Here is a 13,872-nt window from a genome sequence, read left to right on the forward strand (position 1 = left end):
CAGTAATAAAATTGAACTGAAGGATCTTTCAGTAGCAAATCCAGAGATGTTTTACACAGTTTATTTTTTTAACTTAGGTGTTATTGCTACATGGTTTTTGCTGTGTTTTGTTTAAATATATCTGCCATTCATAGTGAGGATTGGGCTTTCTATATATTGCATAGAGACAGAATAGAGGCCAATAACCAGTTCCAGTCAAAGCAGTTCCAATGCAATAGCCCCATTCACACATTCATGCTGCTTCTTGACAAAGTGCAAATTAAACATATTGAAGCAATAAGGACAAAACACAGCTGTCAGTGGATTCTTTGAAAACTGTATTTTGGATGTTTTCTGTTGTTCTTTAATTCTGTTCTGTAAACATAATAAAAGAAAGAATCAATTGTTAAAAATTTAATAATTGTTTTACACATATTTGTTTAGACACTAATACTGATTAACTACAACAACTTATTGCAACATAAGTAGTTACTTAAATTTTTCTTTTTTCTGAAACACATCTTTCTACATGTACACTATGCTTCTTAAATCATTTACTAGTTATTATGGTCTACAAAAATGTATATACTCTTTTTTGGTTGCTATTAAATCACCCAGCTTTAAGGTCACTTTAGTGTGTCTTGAGAACACCAGTTTGGACTCTTGATTTATTTAGATTTGTATAAATGTGATCAATTGTAGTTCTGTTATCAGTGGTTAAGCCTGAAATAAGTTTGTTTGTATCCATATTTTACAATCACTTGTTTATATTTACTGCTGCTTTGCACACCATTATTAAAATCAATGTTGAAATCTGACCTAGTAGTATACGAAAACGTTCTGTTGACAGAAGGGATCGCGAATGAAGCTCTCTCAATGCTTAGTAATCTATAAATTCCAGCAAATTAAATATAACAACATCTAGCAGATATTTAGCCTTTTAAAATCGTTATTTTGATTCGGACCCATAAATACTTTGTCTATTACGTTATTCAATAAAGTACATGTATAAGCAAACTGATATAAATTTTTGATAGCTCACCTCAGCAGTTGTGGCAATATATTCTTCTGCACTTCTCCTCGTCAGTTAAAGCTCAGGTTACAATGTCGCCAGTATTTCAGATCACAAATATATCAATCCTGATGTTTAATTAGCCGTGCTTATACTGCTTTCAATGCTTTATATCCAGTTCAACTTCAGTCTTGAAAGGCAAAGGTCTGCCGAAACAGCACTTGCCAGCTGACTCCCAGCTCGTAAACCACAATTTAGTTCGGTGTGTCGATAAGGTTTTTGTGTACTATGATATCTCAATATGATTGTAAGTGAGCGCAAAAAAATATCAGCTACTAATCTTACTTCGAGTCAAGGCTTCTGGCTGCGAAAAAGTCTCGAATAACCAAGATGGCGGAGGAAAACAAATCTCAAGCCATATTCTTAGTTACCAATCCCCCTCAGTTTGAATCATCACATCGCCCATTGCCCATCGCCCGTTGTAAACCCAACCGATTTATCGCTTCATAACATAAGGCTCGAGACTAACGTCCTCGCCTAAAAATTCCAAAAAAATTCCGTAGTCTGTTTTTTCTCGTCTCGCCCCAGGCCCCTTTTCATCCACCCGCCAGTTCAACCAGTTAGCTCGCGTTCCTGATATAACCGTGCGCTCCAACCCTAAGATGTCCTAAAAGACCTAAGGGAAAAGGCAGACTACCAGTAGTCTACCAATCTTGATACCACTTATCAATTTCCCATAAATGATAAACTATAACAACCCCCCCCCTTCTGATTTTTCTATACCCTATCCCAGACTAGACTGCTCAAAAACCCTACAGCAACACAAACCTATATACCCCACTTCCCCAGGGGTTTAGATTCAAGCTGCCCTGTGCAGGCAAGAAGGAAAACAAAACAACAAATCTATGAGCAATAGCAAATTATTAAATTATTTTCAACTCTGGACACCTGTGCCTCTATAGTCTCCTCTGCACACAAGTCCTTGAATGCCACTAGGTCTTGGGCTTCCTGACCCCCAATAGTTAGGCTACTGTCAACAATATCCTTGCAACCATTTGGATAAACATGATTAGAAGGGGACTGGGGATGACCAACTGCCTTAAAACAGGAAGCCCAATACTACAGTGGCTGAACATTAATACCTGCCATGGAGGCTGTTGCTTTCATAGGCACTTAATGTCACATATAAATTCCCTGACAGGGCAGAAGGTCCATAAACCTTACAGGTTCAATTTCTAACATCCCACCGCGCGTATGTGTTAAGATAACAGTAAGCTTGCCTGGCACGACCCAAGTTTTAAAAGGCTTTAATAGTACACCAATGATTGCAAGTTCACAAGCATGTTTCATCTCTACATAATTTACTTTATCCACGTGTTCACCATAGGTCTACTTTGATTAGTTTTAATAAGGACTACCTATATGCAGAAGATGAGCGATTAGCCTTACCGCATGTTGTTCGATTTTTCTGCAAACTTGCTCTTAAAATGAGTCATCCCATTTTGCAAATTTATCGGAGCCTTATTTAATGCAACAAATTTTGTAAACAGACATTCTGCCAAAACGTTCCTGATCACTGTTGCTAAGTTTTAAAAGAATTAATTTGTGATAAGCTCTGCGCTTTGGAGTTTGGAGAGTGCATGTACAAGAGAAGCTACATGTAAAGTTGCTCTTGGGTGCACTTCCAGCCAGTCTTACACTACCAACCCCCCACCCCCCCCCCCCCTCATGCTCTCCAAACTTCTGTGTGCATCAAACAAATATATTTTTGCTGTGTGTTTGTTCAGTTAATTTCCAGTTATTGTGGGTTTGTATATTATAATCACATAATCACACCATTTGCATTGTAATTTGCAACTTGGTGCTATGTTATGTTATCATGTCTTACCTTTGTTAGGTTGTGGAATGTGTAAAGTGTTACTCAAGTGAGGCACATCACTAAGCTCCAAAATCTATTGTAAAAATGACACAAAGATCATATTTTAAATGAGAAAAAGCAGCCGGTCAATGCTATAATTGTGTTGTTATTTGTTTCCCATCATTTGCTGCACAAAACATGAAATTGGCACAAACATACTTAAGGAGGCTCGATGTAGTTTTTTTAGCGAAAGGGTGGTTTTTTTAAAAATTAAAATTATCTAGAAAGGCAATGTTCAATTTTTTCCAGAATACACCATAATGATCAAAAATAACCCAATTTTAATTTTTTATCCGTCACTTAGTCACAAAGGTTGCCATAGCAACCATTGACGTTTTCTTTTGTTCTCAAACAAGCTTGATTTTCTCAAAATCTAGATTGACTCTTGGTATTCATTTTTTGATATGTTCAAGTTTAGTAGATTGACTACCTGTACACAACATTTTAGGAAAATCTGTAAGAGCGTTAAAGAGTAAATCAAGAATGAAGTTATTGGTATTTTCTTTTAATTTCCTACAATCGGCAGTCGATATATTTTAAAAAATTAAAGCAAAAACTTTTTCGTTTTTTGTTAATGGTCTTTGATGGTGTAAGTATTTATATTTCATTGAGAGTAAGTGCGCCCAAATAATACGAAACAATTTAAAAGCGCCTTTTTTATATTAAAACGGGGTTTTTCTGAAAATTTCATTCTTGATTTACTAGAAAACGCTCTTACAGATTTTTCTAAAATTTCGTCAACAGTTAGTCAATCTACTAAACTTTAATATATCAAAAAATAAACACCAAGAGTCAATCTAGATTTCGAGAAAATCAAGCTTGTTTTAGAACAAAAGAAAACGTCAATCGTTGCTATGGTAACCTTTGTGACTAAGTGAGCAAAAATCAAACATTGGCTTCCTAGATAATTTTAATTTTCAAAACAACCACCCTTCAGATAAAACAACTACATCGAGCCTCCTTAAGGTGGCTGGTATCGGTTTTCAGCACTTTCCAGCTCTTTTTCTTTGTTGGGTCAGTACAACGAATTTTGCTACAATAATGGTTTCAAATTAATGCCCAATGATTGGTGAATAAGTTTTGGTTATTTTGTTGGCGTCACTGGTTACCATAGCAATAGTATGACCAGTTAATCATATTCACCAATCATTGGGAATTTATTTGATACCATATTTATTGTAGCATAAAATGATAAACATTTGTAGTACTGGCTGGTTGAAGTATAAGAGCTTTAAAGTGCTGAAAATTGATACCAGCCACCTTAAATGCAATTTAAGTGCAACAGCGAAGAATGCCAAAAGTGCCCATGGTCAGTGGTCAAGGATAAGGGGCATGTGAAGTGGTCTAGAACCAGTCTATGAAGAGTCCTGCAGATACGTTGGCCAAATACCCTCAATAGCCATGACCAGTGGCAAAGAAGCAATCAGACACCTGCAGATGCCAAGATCATGAAGAGATGTTGAAGATGGCTAGATCACATGCAACCCTCCAACCAACATCACAAGGCAAGCCCTGTCCTGGTACCCCAGGGCAAGAGGAAAAGGGGATGACCAAACAATTTCATGGCGACGGGACCGTGAAGCAGACATCAAGCGATTCGAGCTGACCTGGAGTCAGCTTGAGAGGACTGGGATGTCTGGAACACTCTTGTAGCTTATGCCCCAGGAGGGGGCATATGTAAGCTCGTTGTAGAAGTTAATCGGAGGGTTATAAAATAAATAAACCCCATTCTGGTTTGCTGGTATATTGGAGAAAATGCCCTCGGCTGAAAGACTGTCCTCAAAATTTCACAGTTGCCCTCGAAAGTCCTGTGTGGTGTTTATCAGTTACAATGTAATTGTGCAGAAACCTACATGGCAGTAAGTGTATATCCATATTTTGTAGCAGCAGAAATAATTTATGTGAGAGAAAATGGTGTATAAATTGTGGTTCAGTTTTACTCTTGGTACAATTTCATTGGTATTTCAAACAAGCCGACAACTGCCAGAGTTCTGCCGGATACTTTGGACATAGCAATAAACTAACAGGTATGACAAACAAACTAACTTGACAGGGCTCAAAATTGCTACTGATACAGCCGCCAGTACGACTAACATTTCATCCATGTGGACTAAAACTTCTGGTTTAGTTGCCAAAATGGCAACTACATTGCTTTGTGTTGATGACGATTAACTAGTGGCCAAACAATCTCATATACATGTATAATGTGTTTCTTTTAAACCTTGTGATAAGATATTTTTTTCTTTTTGAATGTTTATGTATTCAGTCCATTTTTGGATTAAAGTGAAATAAATTAAACACTTTTGAACTATTCCCAATTTGATTTTACAATCTTGCGACAAAAGGTGACCTTTTTTACCAAGTATAGTTGTCAAATGGCAACAAGGACTTTTTTAATTTCAAGCCCTGACTTGTCACAGCCGCCTACTCTTCCAGTTACTGGAGTAACTTCAAAACAGTTTGAAAGCCCCGCAAGTCTAGGGTTGATGGTGTCTGCCTGCTATTTTTCTTGGCTCATTCCAAGCTAACTAATAATATTATTGTTACCTGACAGGTAGGCTGTGAAGATGGCAGAGTAAGGCTATTTGAAATCACAGCTGATGATGGCCTACTGTACAGTAAATCTTTGGATCAACAAGAAGGTATTAAACTGTCATGAGATTGCTGTGCTGTTTATTGTCTGATTCATTACAGGTACCATGTGGGCTTGATTTCTGAGTAGGAGTACTGGATAGGAAAATGTTTGGTTTGAGGTCATGATATTATGGAATAATAGTTTGTCTTACTTAGTGTGATCGTCCAGGTGAGAGTAGTTCTGAAAAGAACTGTAAGTTGTTGGTGACTAATGTTTTGACAACCTGAGCAGAAGTCATCTTCAGAGTCAAGTGAAAAACTATTGTCAGTCGACAATGTTCATTTTTCGACAATCTTTTAGCCTCGGGCATTATCCTCCAATATACCAGCCGCCTGAAGGGGTTTATTTACTAAATAGCCAACCTGATCACAGAGCTAAGCTATGGAATATAAATCAACAGGCATGGCAGTCATTCACACATCAGTTTGCTTACTGACAATTAACGCACCTGAATTGAGCCTTGACTTGTTGCAGAAATCAGCTTTGAACTGTCAGCAGAAAAAACTAGTCGACGAGCTGGTAACAAGTGCACAGGCAAAGGTAAAACCTATATTGATAACAACAAAGTTGTTATATTTTTTATTCTAATAATCATGGACCTTCAACCCTCTCATTAAATTCTAGTTGTTGATGATAAATTGACACCAGCAGACACTTACTCTTGTTACCATGACTTGAGATTTCCCTTCTTTGTTCTAGAAACAGATCATAAAATGAACAACGTTTTACACTTCTTGTAATTGTCTTTTAGATTCCATTACCTTACTAATAGTTACTAGTTTTCAGAAGTCAGGCCTGGGAAAATTGTTAGTCAATTATTAAGATTATTGGAAGTGAGGTGTAAGAGAGTGAACAAGTCCTTCAGAACCGAGCACAGAACATATCCAGTGGAATTATTTTTGTAATATGAAGAAACTCTTAAATAACAGAGATAAGTGTATGTCCATTGACCTTATGTGTTTACAGCATGGCATGGATCAAGGTATTGTTCCAATTATGTAAATTGTACATTCTTAATTTAAGTTTTTTTTTCTGAAAAAGGCTATTGTAGTTTTCTAGTTGTTAGGCAAAGAAAACTTCAGTGAAATGTTTGTATTGACCATGGTATGATTGCATATCACTGATTATAACAAACAGTTAGTTTAATGACCCAAATACCTAAAATAAAGCTTCAGGCTTTAAGGAGGCTCGATGTAGTTTTTTTAGCCGAAGGGTGGTTGTTTTGAAAATTAAAATTATCTAGGAAGCCAATGTTCGATTTTTGTCAAAATACACCATAATGATCAAATATGACCAAATTTTAATTTTTTACCCGTCATTTTGTCACAAAGGTTACCATAGCAACCATTGACGTTTTCTTTTGTTCTCAAACAAGCTTGATTTTCTCGAAATCTAGATTGACTCTTGGTATTCATTTTTTGATATGTTCAAGTATAGTAGATTTACTACCTGTACACAAAATTTTAGGAAAATCTGTAAGAGCGTTTAAGAGTAAATCAAGATTGAAGTTTTCGGTATTTTCTTATAATTTCTTGCAATCGGCAGTCGATATATTTTAAAAAATTAAAGCAAAAAGTCTTTTGCTTTTAGTTAATGGTCTTTGATGGTGTAAGTATTTACATTTCAGTGAGAGTAACTGTGCTCAAATAATACGAAACAATTTTTAAAAAGCGCCTATTTTATATTAAAACGGTGTTTTTCTGAAAATTTCATTCTTGATTTACGTGAAAACGCTCTTACAGATTTTTCTAAAATTTCGTCAACAGTTAGTCAATGTACTCAACTTTAACATATCAAGAAATAAACACCAAGAGTCAAACTAGATTTCGAGAAAATCAAGCTTGTTTGATAACAAAAGAAAACGTCAATCGTTGCTATGGTAACCGTTGTGACTAAGTGACGGATAAAAAAATAAAATTTGGTCATATTTGATCATTATGGTGTATTTTGGCAAAAATCGAACATTGGCTTCCTAGGTAATTTTAATTTTCAAAACAACCACCCTTCGGCTAAAAAAACTACATCGAGCCTCTTTAAAGCACTTACCAAATTAAGCTTAAATAAACTAACATGAAACACATCGGAAAATGCTGCCCAACCAGCACACACTGAAATAGCACTGGATAAAATGTGATGATCACCCTGCATACAAATACAAAAATATAAATATGAAAGTGTTAAGCTTAAGTAACAGGACTGAATGGTGGTCTGGTATTTACAAGTGTTGGAATTTTGCATATCAGTGCACAGCAAATATGAGTTGGCTTTTTTCTTGTTACATGGCTATGAATTTGAGAATTCATTGTGCCTCATTTCTTCCTGTCTCAAGTAAAGGTAAACCAAAACACTTTGCCATGCCGTTATATTAGTATTCAACACATAGAGTGACTTGAACTCTACTTCTACCCATACTACCTTTTGGTCTTGTTGTGTAAGCTAATTAGGCTTTGATCCTACAACCTAATAATTACAACAGCTCTATACAGTTGAAGCTCTTCTTACAGACACCTCTATGATAACAGAGCCAGTGAAGATGACAAAGTGCCTCTGCCCAAACCTAAGTTAGCTGGAAGAAAAATGGTTTTGGCTAGTGAAATCAAAGCTATTTGTAGCCACTAGGTAGCTTGCCAAAAAGTTAGTCTGGAGGCCTGTATAAAGTTGCAGCAAGTCATCAGGATATTAAATATCAAGGAACTTTGTCTAATCTTCTGAACATCTTTTCAGGTTTCAAGGGTCGTTCCATCCACCCCACTTTTCAGAATTTGTTTGCTCGCGAATTTTTCACAAGTTTTCACCCTGCTTTTGTTGTTGTTGTTTTTTTGTTTGTTTTATTGGACCATCAGTTGTATGGCCAATCAGTCCTTAAATTTGAAATGCTCACTACTAAGAAATATTATTGGTTTTTACCCACAATTTTGAAATTAGGAAGCTTTCTGAGTCCTGAAAAATCTGGGTCCGGATAATCTGCGAGCCAGCGAGCCATTTCGGTTAGCTTAAATAGCACATTGGTTAGCCTAAATAGCACTTCGGTTAGCCAAAATAGCACTCTGGTTAGCCTACAGTTAGCTTAGGTAGCTTGCCGTTAGCCTTTTATTGGGATTTGGGATTTCTGGCTCACATGCATGCTCGGATGCCTCGCAAGTCATGCGAGCCATGCAGGTTAGCCTAAATAACACATTGGTTACACTCCGGATAGCCTAAATAGTACTCTGGTTAGCCTACATGTACATGTTAGTTTAGGTAGCTTGCGGTTAGCCTTTCCTTAGCCTTGGAAAGATCCCTTCCCGTGTAAAAAACCAACCGGGATCTTGGCGGGATTATGGCCGGCGGGATCCCGCCTCCCGGCGGGAATCCCGGTAGCAATCCTGGCGGGATTCTTGGCGGAAATAAAAAATCCCAGCGGCCATAATCCCGGCAGGATCCTGGCGGGACTTCGACCGGGATTCCTGGCAGGATTTCAACGAAATTCCCAGCGGCCAAGATTCCCGGCGGACATGATTTTTTCAATGCCAAAAGCGCAATTTGTCATTGGATTGTTCAAAGGTATTAAGGTTCCTCAAAGGTAAGAAAAGAAAGAAAGAGTTTAAAAAGCTTGAAAAACAGACGCGAATCAATAAAAATTCTTATCTTATTTATCTTCACTTATTATCACGCACCTCTTTGTCGCGCCAGTTGGTCTAGACTGATAAAACTTTCCTCGTGGGAATCATGTCCGCGGCTCACCGTCACGTATTAAATATTTTTCGGCATTTTAAAAACCAAACTGGTTTATAAAGTACGACTTTCAGTACTTTAAGTGTTTTTTATCAATACACGCCACGACTTGCGTTCCGACCACAGCATAATATTATTCGTGAGAATTTCAAAGCATCGACTTTCTCCCGGTGAGTTCTGAGAAGTGAGTTCTCGCCGAGAACACTACCGAGATTAATTCACACTGTAAAAAATTTGCCGGGAATTTTTTTCTTGGCGGATCTTGGCGAGAATATAATTCCTGGCAAGATTCTTGCCGGGATCTGTGGCGGGAAATTCTACCCAGGCAGGAACCCGGTGGGAAGTCTGCTATCTTGCCGGGATCCCGGTCTCGGCAAGATCTTGGCGCGATCCCGACGTGCCGAGAATTTTTTCCCCGGCGAGATCTGGGATCTGGGATTTCTGGCTCGCATGGCTTGCATGGCTCGCTGGCTCGCATATTATCCTAACTCCAAAATCTTGGTTTCTAGTGGCTCGTGATTTACTCTTGTTCCTCAGTCATACAAGAGTCTATTCATTCAGCTAATCGGGCTACACAATATCAACATGTACTGTCATTTGGTCATTTGTACTGCTTTTGCTGTATTTTATATATGTGAAATTATAACTTAATGTTATGATGAAATTTTTCTGCTGGACCAACAGAGTAATTTGACATTTACTATTCTAACAATAGTAATGTTTTCCACATGCTGCAGCTGCCTACCTTCTTCTTAATCTCTAAGAGCAGTAAAGGAGTCTTGTGAGTAGTCGTGTTGTCCTCTGCTATTGATAATCCAAATATAAAATTTAGAAGAAGTCATAAATGGACAACTACTGCACAAGTGAAACTGAGTGTGTCTTACAACAAAAAGGTTAAAGAAACTTAAATTGAAAAAGGCTCTTAAAGTAAAAAAATATGTTGTTTATATTAATCATCCATTTTGAAAAAAGGTTCTATGGCTAATACAAATGCTCAGTGGTTTGCATGAGTCACAGCAATAGAAAAAACCTTCCAACCACGATGTGATCCTTTAATTTAACTAATTAATTTAAGTCTTGCACTGACCCAGTTCTGTACTTTGTAATACTTTAATTTTCATTAAGGAGTGATCAAATGCTTTGTTTTTAGTGTTTTAGTTATTGCTGCTTGTAATAATATTATCTGAAACGTCATGTACTTTGGAGCATTCTGACAAAGTTACACATTCTGACAAAGTTGTAACTTTGTCAGAAGTTTGTAAATTATCAGACTGTTACGTTGGAGTCTAGATGTTATTATGCATGTATCACACATCTTACTTTGGCAAAAACAGAAGGCATTGGAGTACCAGTAGAAAAAAAACCAATCAAATATGAATAGAAAAGTGAAAAAAGTTAAGTGATAGAAACAACCATAGATCAGCTAGATCAGTTTAATCAATTATCTATTAAGTAATTATTACCTGTTTCTTGAAGCCTCCAGAACTGTAAAGCACTTGACATCTGATACATAAGAATATTTGCCACTGATGCCAGAAATATCAATGGACTCTGCAAACATTATAATTGGAGTCTGTAGCATTTTACTTGATATAATTAAATGCAAATACTGATCAAATTGAAACTTATTAATGCAATTATTATTATGTTGGGCTAATTGTACCCAGCATTAGTGATATTTTAGTTTTACGCTGTGGTCTTACATAAATAGTCAAGAGAGTGACATTTAATATCAGAACTTAAGAAAAAAACTTGTTAGGCTATCCATAATGCATTCAAAGCAAGCTCAGATTTAATTGAGCAGTGAATGGGTAGAAGAGCGTATAATTGTTTTTTATGGTTTTTCATCTTCAGGCCAGGAAGAGAGAATGAGAATTATTGGATCAAGGGATTATTGGTAGCGGGATTTTTTAATGTCATTGTGCAAGTGTTCAGGCATTTCTTGGGGTGACCCCCTGGCACAGTGGGATACCTTCTGATAAGTACAGCTTGAAATTCAGCCTTTGAAAGCCAGAAGAAGCTTGAGGAACCTTAAAAATGGGTAGCTAGTGTTTAACCAGTTTGCTCCAAAAAAAGTTTACTTGTTTTTTTGTTCACATAGTTATTACTTACATGTGGAAAAGGTGGGATTTTTCCATCACTTGATCTTCCAAACTCTTTGGTGGAATATAATAAAAGGCTAGGGTCCAATCCTGGTGGTAAAATCATTGCTATAACTAACCTTATATTTGTATAATTTCTGTATTTCCTTGTTGCATAAATAATTTATAAAATATATACTTGCAAGAGTAATTACTATTGATACAAATATTATTTTTATTATAACTGTCTTGTTTTAGTTGCATATCAGTGGCCCTGGTCTGTTTTAAATTGCAACTGGTAACCAGGTGATCACCAATTTTTAGGCCTGTTAATTATTGTATCTTAGTCTGTTCTCATTGGCTGTGAACATACAGCTTATTAATTGTGCTGGCATTTAATGAATCTGGTAAAAGTTTCTGAAGGCTGACTTATGGTACATGTTTTTAGATCACCAAAAGAAGCAGCCCCCGAAAGTTGCGACCCCAGGGTTCAAAATAGCAGCCGAAATTTAGCTCCTTAATCTGAAAGCAACCAGAAAATGATCATACCATTACTTCAACCACGAATAACCTACTGATCTGTCTGAAGTAATAACATGTACAATGACAATGAAACAAAATAACAATGAGTTTATTGTGCCATTGAGCTCCAGGAAATGGCACTTTATAAAACAATGTATTATTATTATAATTATTATTATTATTATTAATTATTATTTTTTATTATTATTATTATTATTATTATTATTAATTATATAAAAAGCTAATGGTATGATGCCAAACACAACAAAGACCAAACAGCTACTAATTGGAACACCAGAACACCAGCTATCATGCTTTCAATCACTATCTTCTTATTGCTAAATATCATCTATATCTCGCAAGAAATCAGTCAGAGACTCCTAGCATAAAGGTCTTTCTTGCCTTACTGGAAAGCAAAATTAAATGTGAAAGACAAATCGCTATTAAAAACTCTAGCTATAAAAAGTATGAAACAAAGTGGACCACTCTCTGCATAAGCGATGCGGTAGCTTTCTTTCCACTGTTTAAGCAAAAGAGCCAGGTTTAGGTGCATTTTCTTTGTCTGTTATATTTATCCTTTATCATTTTAGTTACATTAGATCTGTTGTTATAGTGAGTAGCTGTATTAGTTTAGTGACAATTTCAGTTTTTTTTTTTGTAAGTGCAGTGTAAGTTCTGTCAATTAGCTCCTGTGCCATGTATAGTTTTATAGTATTTTAGTCTCTTTTGTATTTAAAAAATATATATTTCACTGTAAGTAGTAAGCATCGCATTGTAAGTAGTGTAAGTGTTGTAAATAGTATACAGTGTCGAATTGTAAGAAGCGCAAGTGTCGTATTGTATTGTGCACAGCTTAAGTATTTGTACAATAAGTAGTGAGTAGTGGGCATACTTTTTTTGTATTTTTGTAAGTGATGTGCTTTTGTGTGTTTGCAATTAAAAAAAAAAAAAAAAAAAAAAAATACTAATTGGTAATAATAATAATAATAATAATAATAATAATAATAATAATGGCCGTTTTTATACTAGAGACGAGTTACCCGTCTAGACGAGCTTCGGCAAAAATTTTGTTGCTCGTCTGGTTATGCGTCTCTAGTATAAAGACGGGCACAAGACGCGTTACCCGTCTAGACGAGCTTCCTTTCGTTGTCCGTCATTCAAGACGAATTTCAAAAAGTAGCTCGTCTAGACGGGTAACTCGTCTTGTGCCCGTCTTTATACTAGAGACCCGTTACCTGACAAGCAACAAAATTTTTGCCGAAGCTCGTCTAGACGGGTAACTCGTCTCTAGTATAAAAACGGCCAATGACGGTATTTATATAGCGCATTTCCATATGCTCGATGCGCTTTACAACACTTTGCGGGGGACTTAGACAGACTGCAATTAAGCAGTTTACAACGAATGAGGGTTTATTTTTACAGATGCCCCCAATGTAATTTCGGAACAAGACCAGGCCACAACACCGGGACCTCCATGCCCTACTCTTTGTGATAAGTGTGTGGGTTCTTTAACGTCCCCTGCTGTCTATAACCGTGAAGATGCAAGAGACGGGACCTACGGTTTATCGTCCTTATCTGAGAAGACTAGAATGTCTAACCATTTGCAGTTGTCATCACAAAGGCAGCACATTCTCCTCAGTTATTTTAAGACCCTGAGTGTTGGTCCGGTCTGGGCTCGGACCCGAGACCTCCCGCACAGAAGTCCGGCGCTCTACCAACTGAGCTAACCGGTCGCGGTTAGCCCAGAAGGTCTGTCATGCAGACAAAGACTCTTTGGATCTGTTCCTGAACGACACCAGGCTAGACGAAGCCACTGGTGAAAATATTCTTGGAGTAAAGATTGATAAACATTTAAAATGGGACAAACACATTGACTATCTAATTAGTAAACTAAATTCCAGAATTTGTCTCTTAAAGCGTGCAAAATGTTATTTAACAACTCATTGTAGGAAGCTGCTATATAATTCTCTAATCAAGCCTATCCTTGAGTACTGTTGCACTGTCTGGGGTA

At 36.8% G+C, this 13,872-nt stretch overlaps 1 protein-coding gene across 3 annotated transcripts in view; it reads right to left on the reverse strand.

The window, feature by feature from the left end:
- The window catches only part of LOC144650065 (U3 small nucleolar RNA-associated protein 4 homolog), a 51,379-nt gene that overhangs the window by 17,120 nt on the left and 20,387 nt on the right, over positions 1–13,872 (reverse strand). The window contains exons 12-18 of one of the 3 annotated variants that reach the window (XM_078509712.1): positions 11,371–11,450; positions 10,722–10,809; positions 10,004–10,059; positions 7,591–7,686; positions 6,204–6,239; positions 5,993–6,091; positions 2,880–2,943 (exon numbers count right to left, since the gene is read on the reverse strand). In XM_078509712.1, coding sequence (XP_078365838.1) covers positions 2,880–2,943; positions 5,993–6,091; positions 6,204–6,239; positions 7,591–7,686; positions 10,004–10,059; positions 10,722–10,809; positions 11,371–11,450 — 519 coding nt within the window. Of the gene's footprint in view, positions 1–2,879; positions 2,944–5,992; positions 6,092–6,203; positions 6,240–7,590; positions 7,687–10,003; positions 10,063–10,721; positions 10,810–11,370; positions 11,451–13,872 lie in introns of all 3 variants that reach the window. The other 2 variants (XM_078509713.1, XM_078509711.1) reach the window with 2 other exon arrangements.

The sequence above is a fragment of the Oculina patagonica genome, chromosome 4 (genome assembly GCF_052425735.1).
Source record: "Oculina patagonica isolate OP01 chromosome 4, crgOcupat, whole genome shotgun sequence".
Classification (NCBI taxonomy): Eukaryota; Metazoa; Cnidaria; class Anthozoa; order Scleractinia; family Oculinidae; genus Oculina; species Oculina patagonica.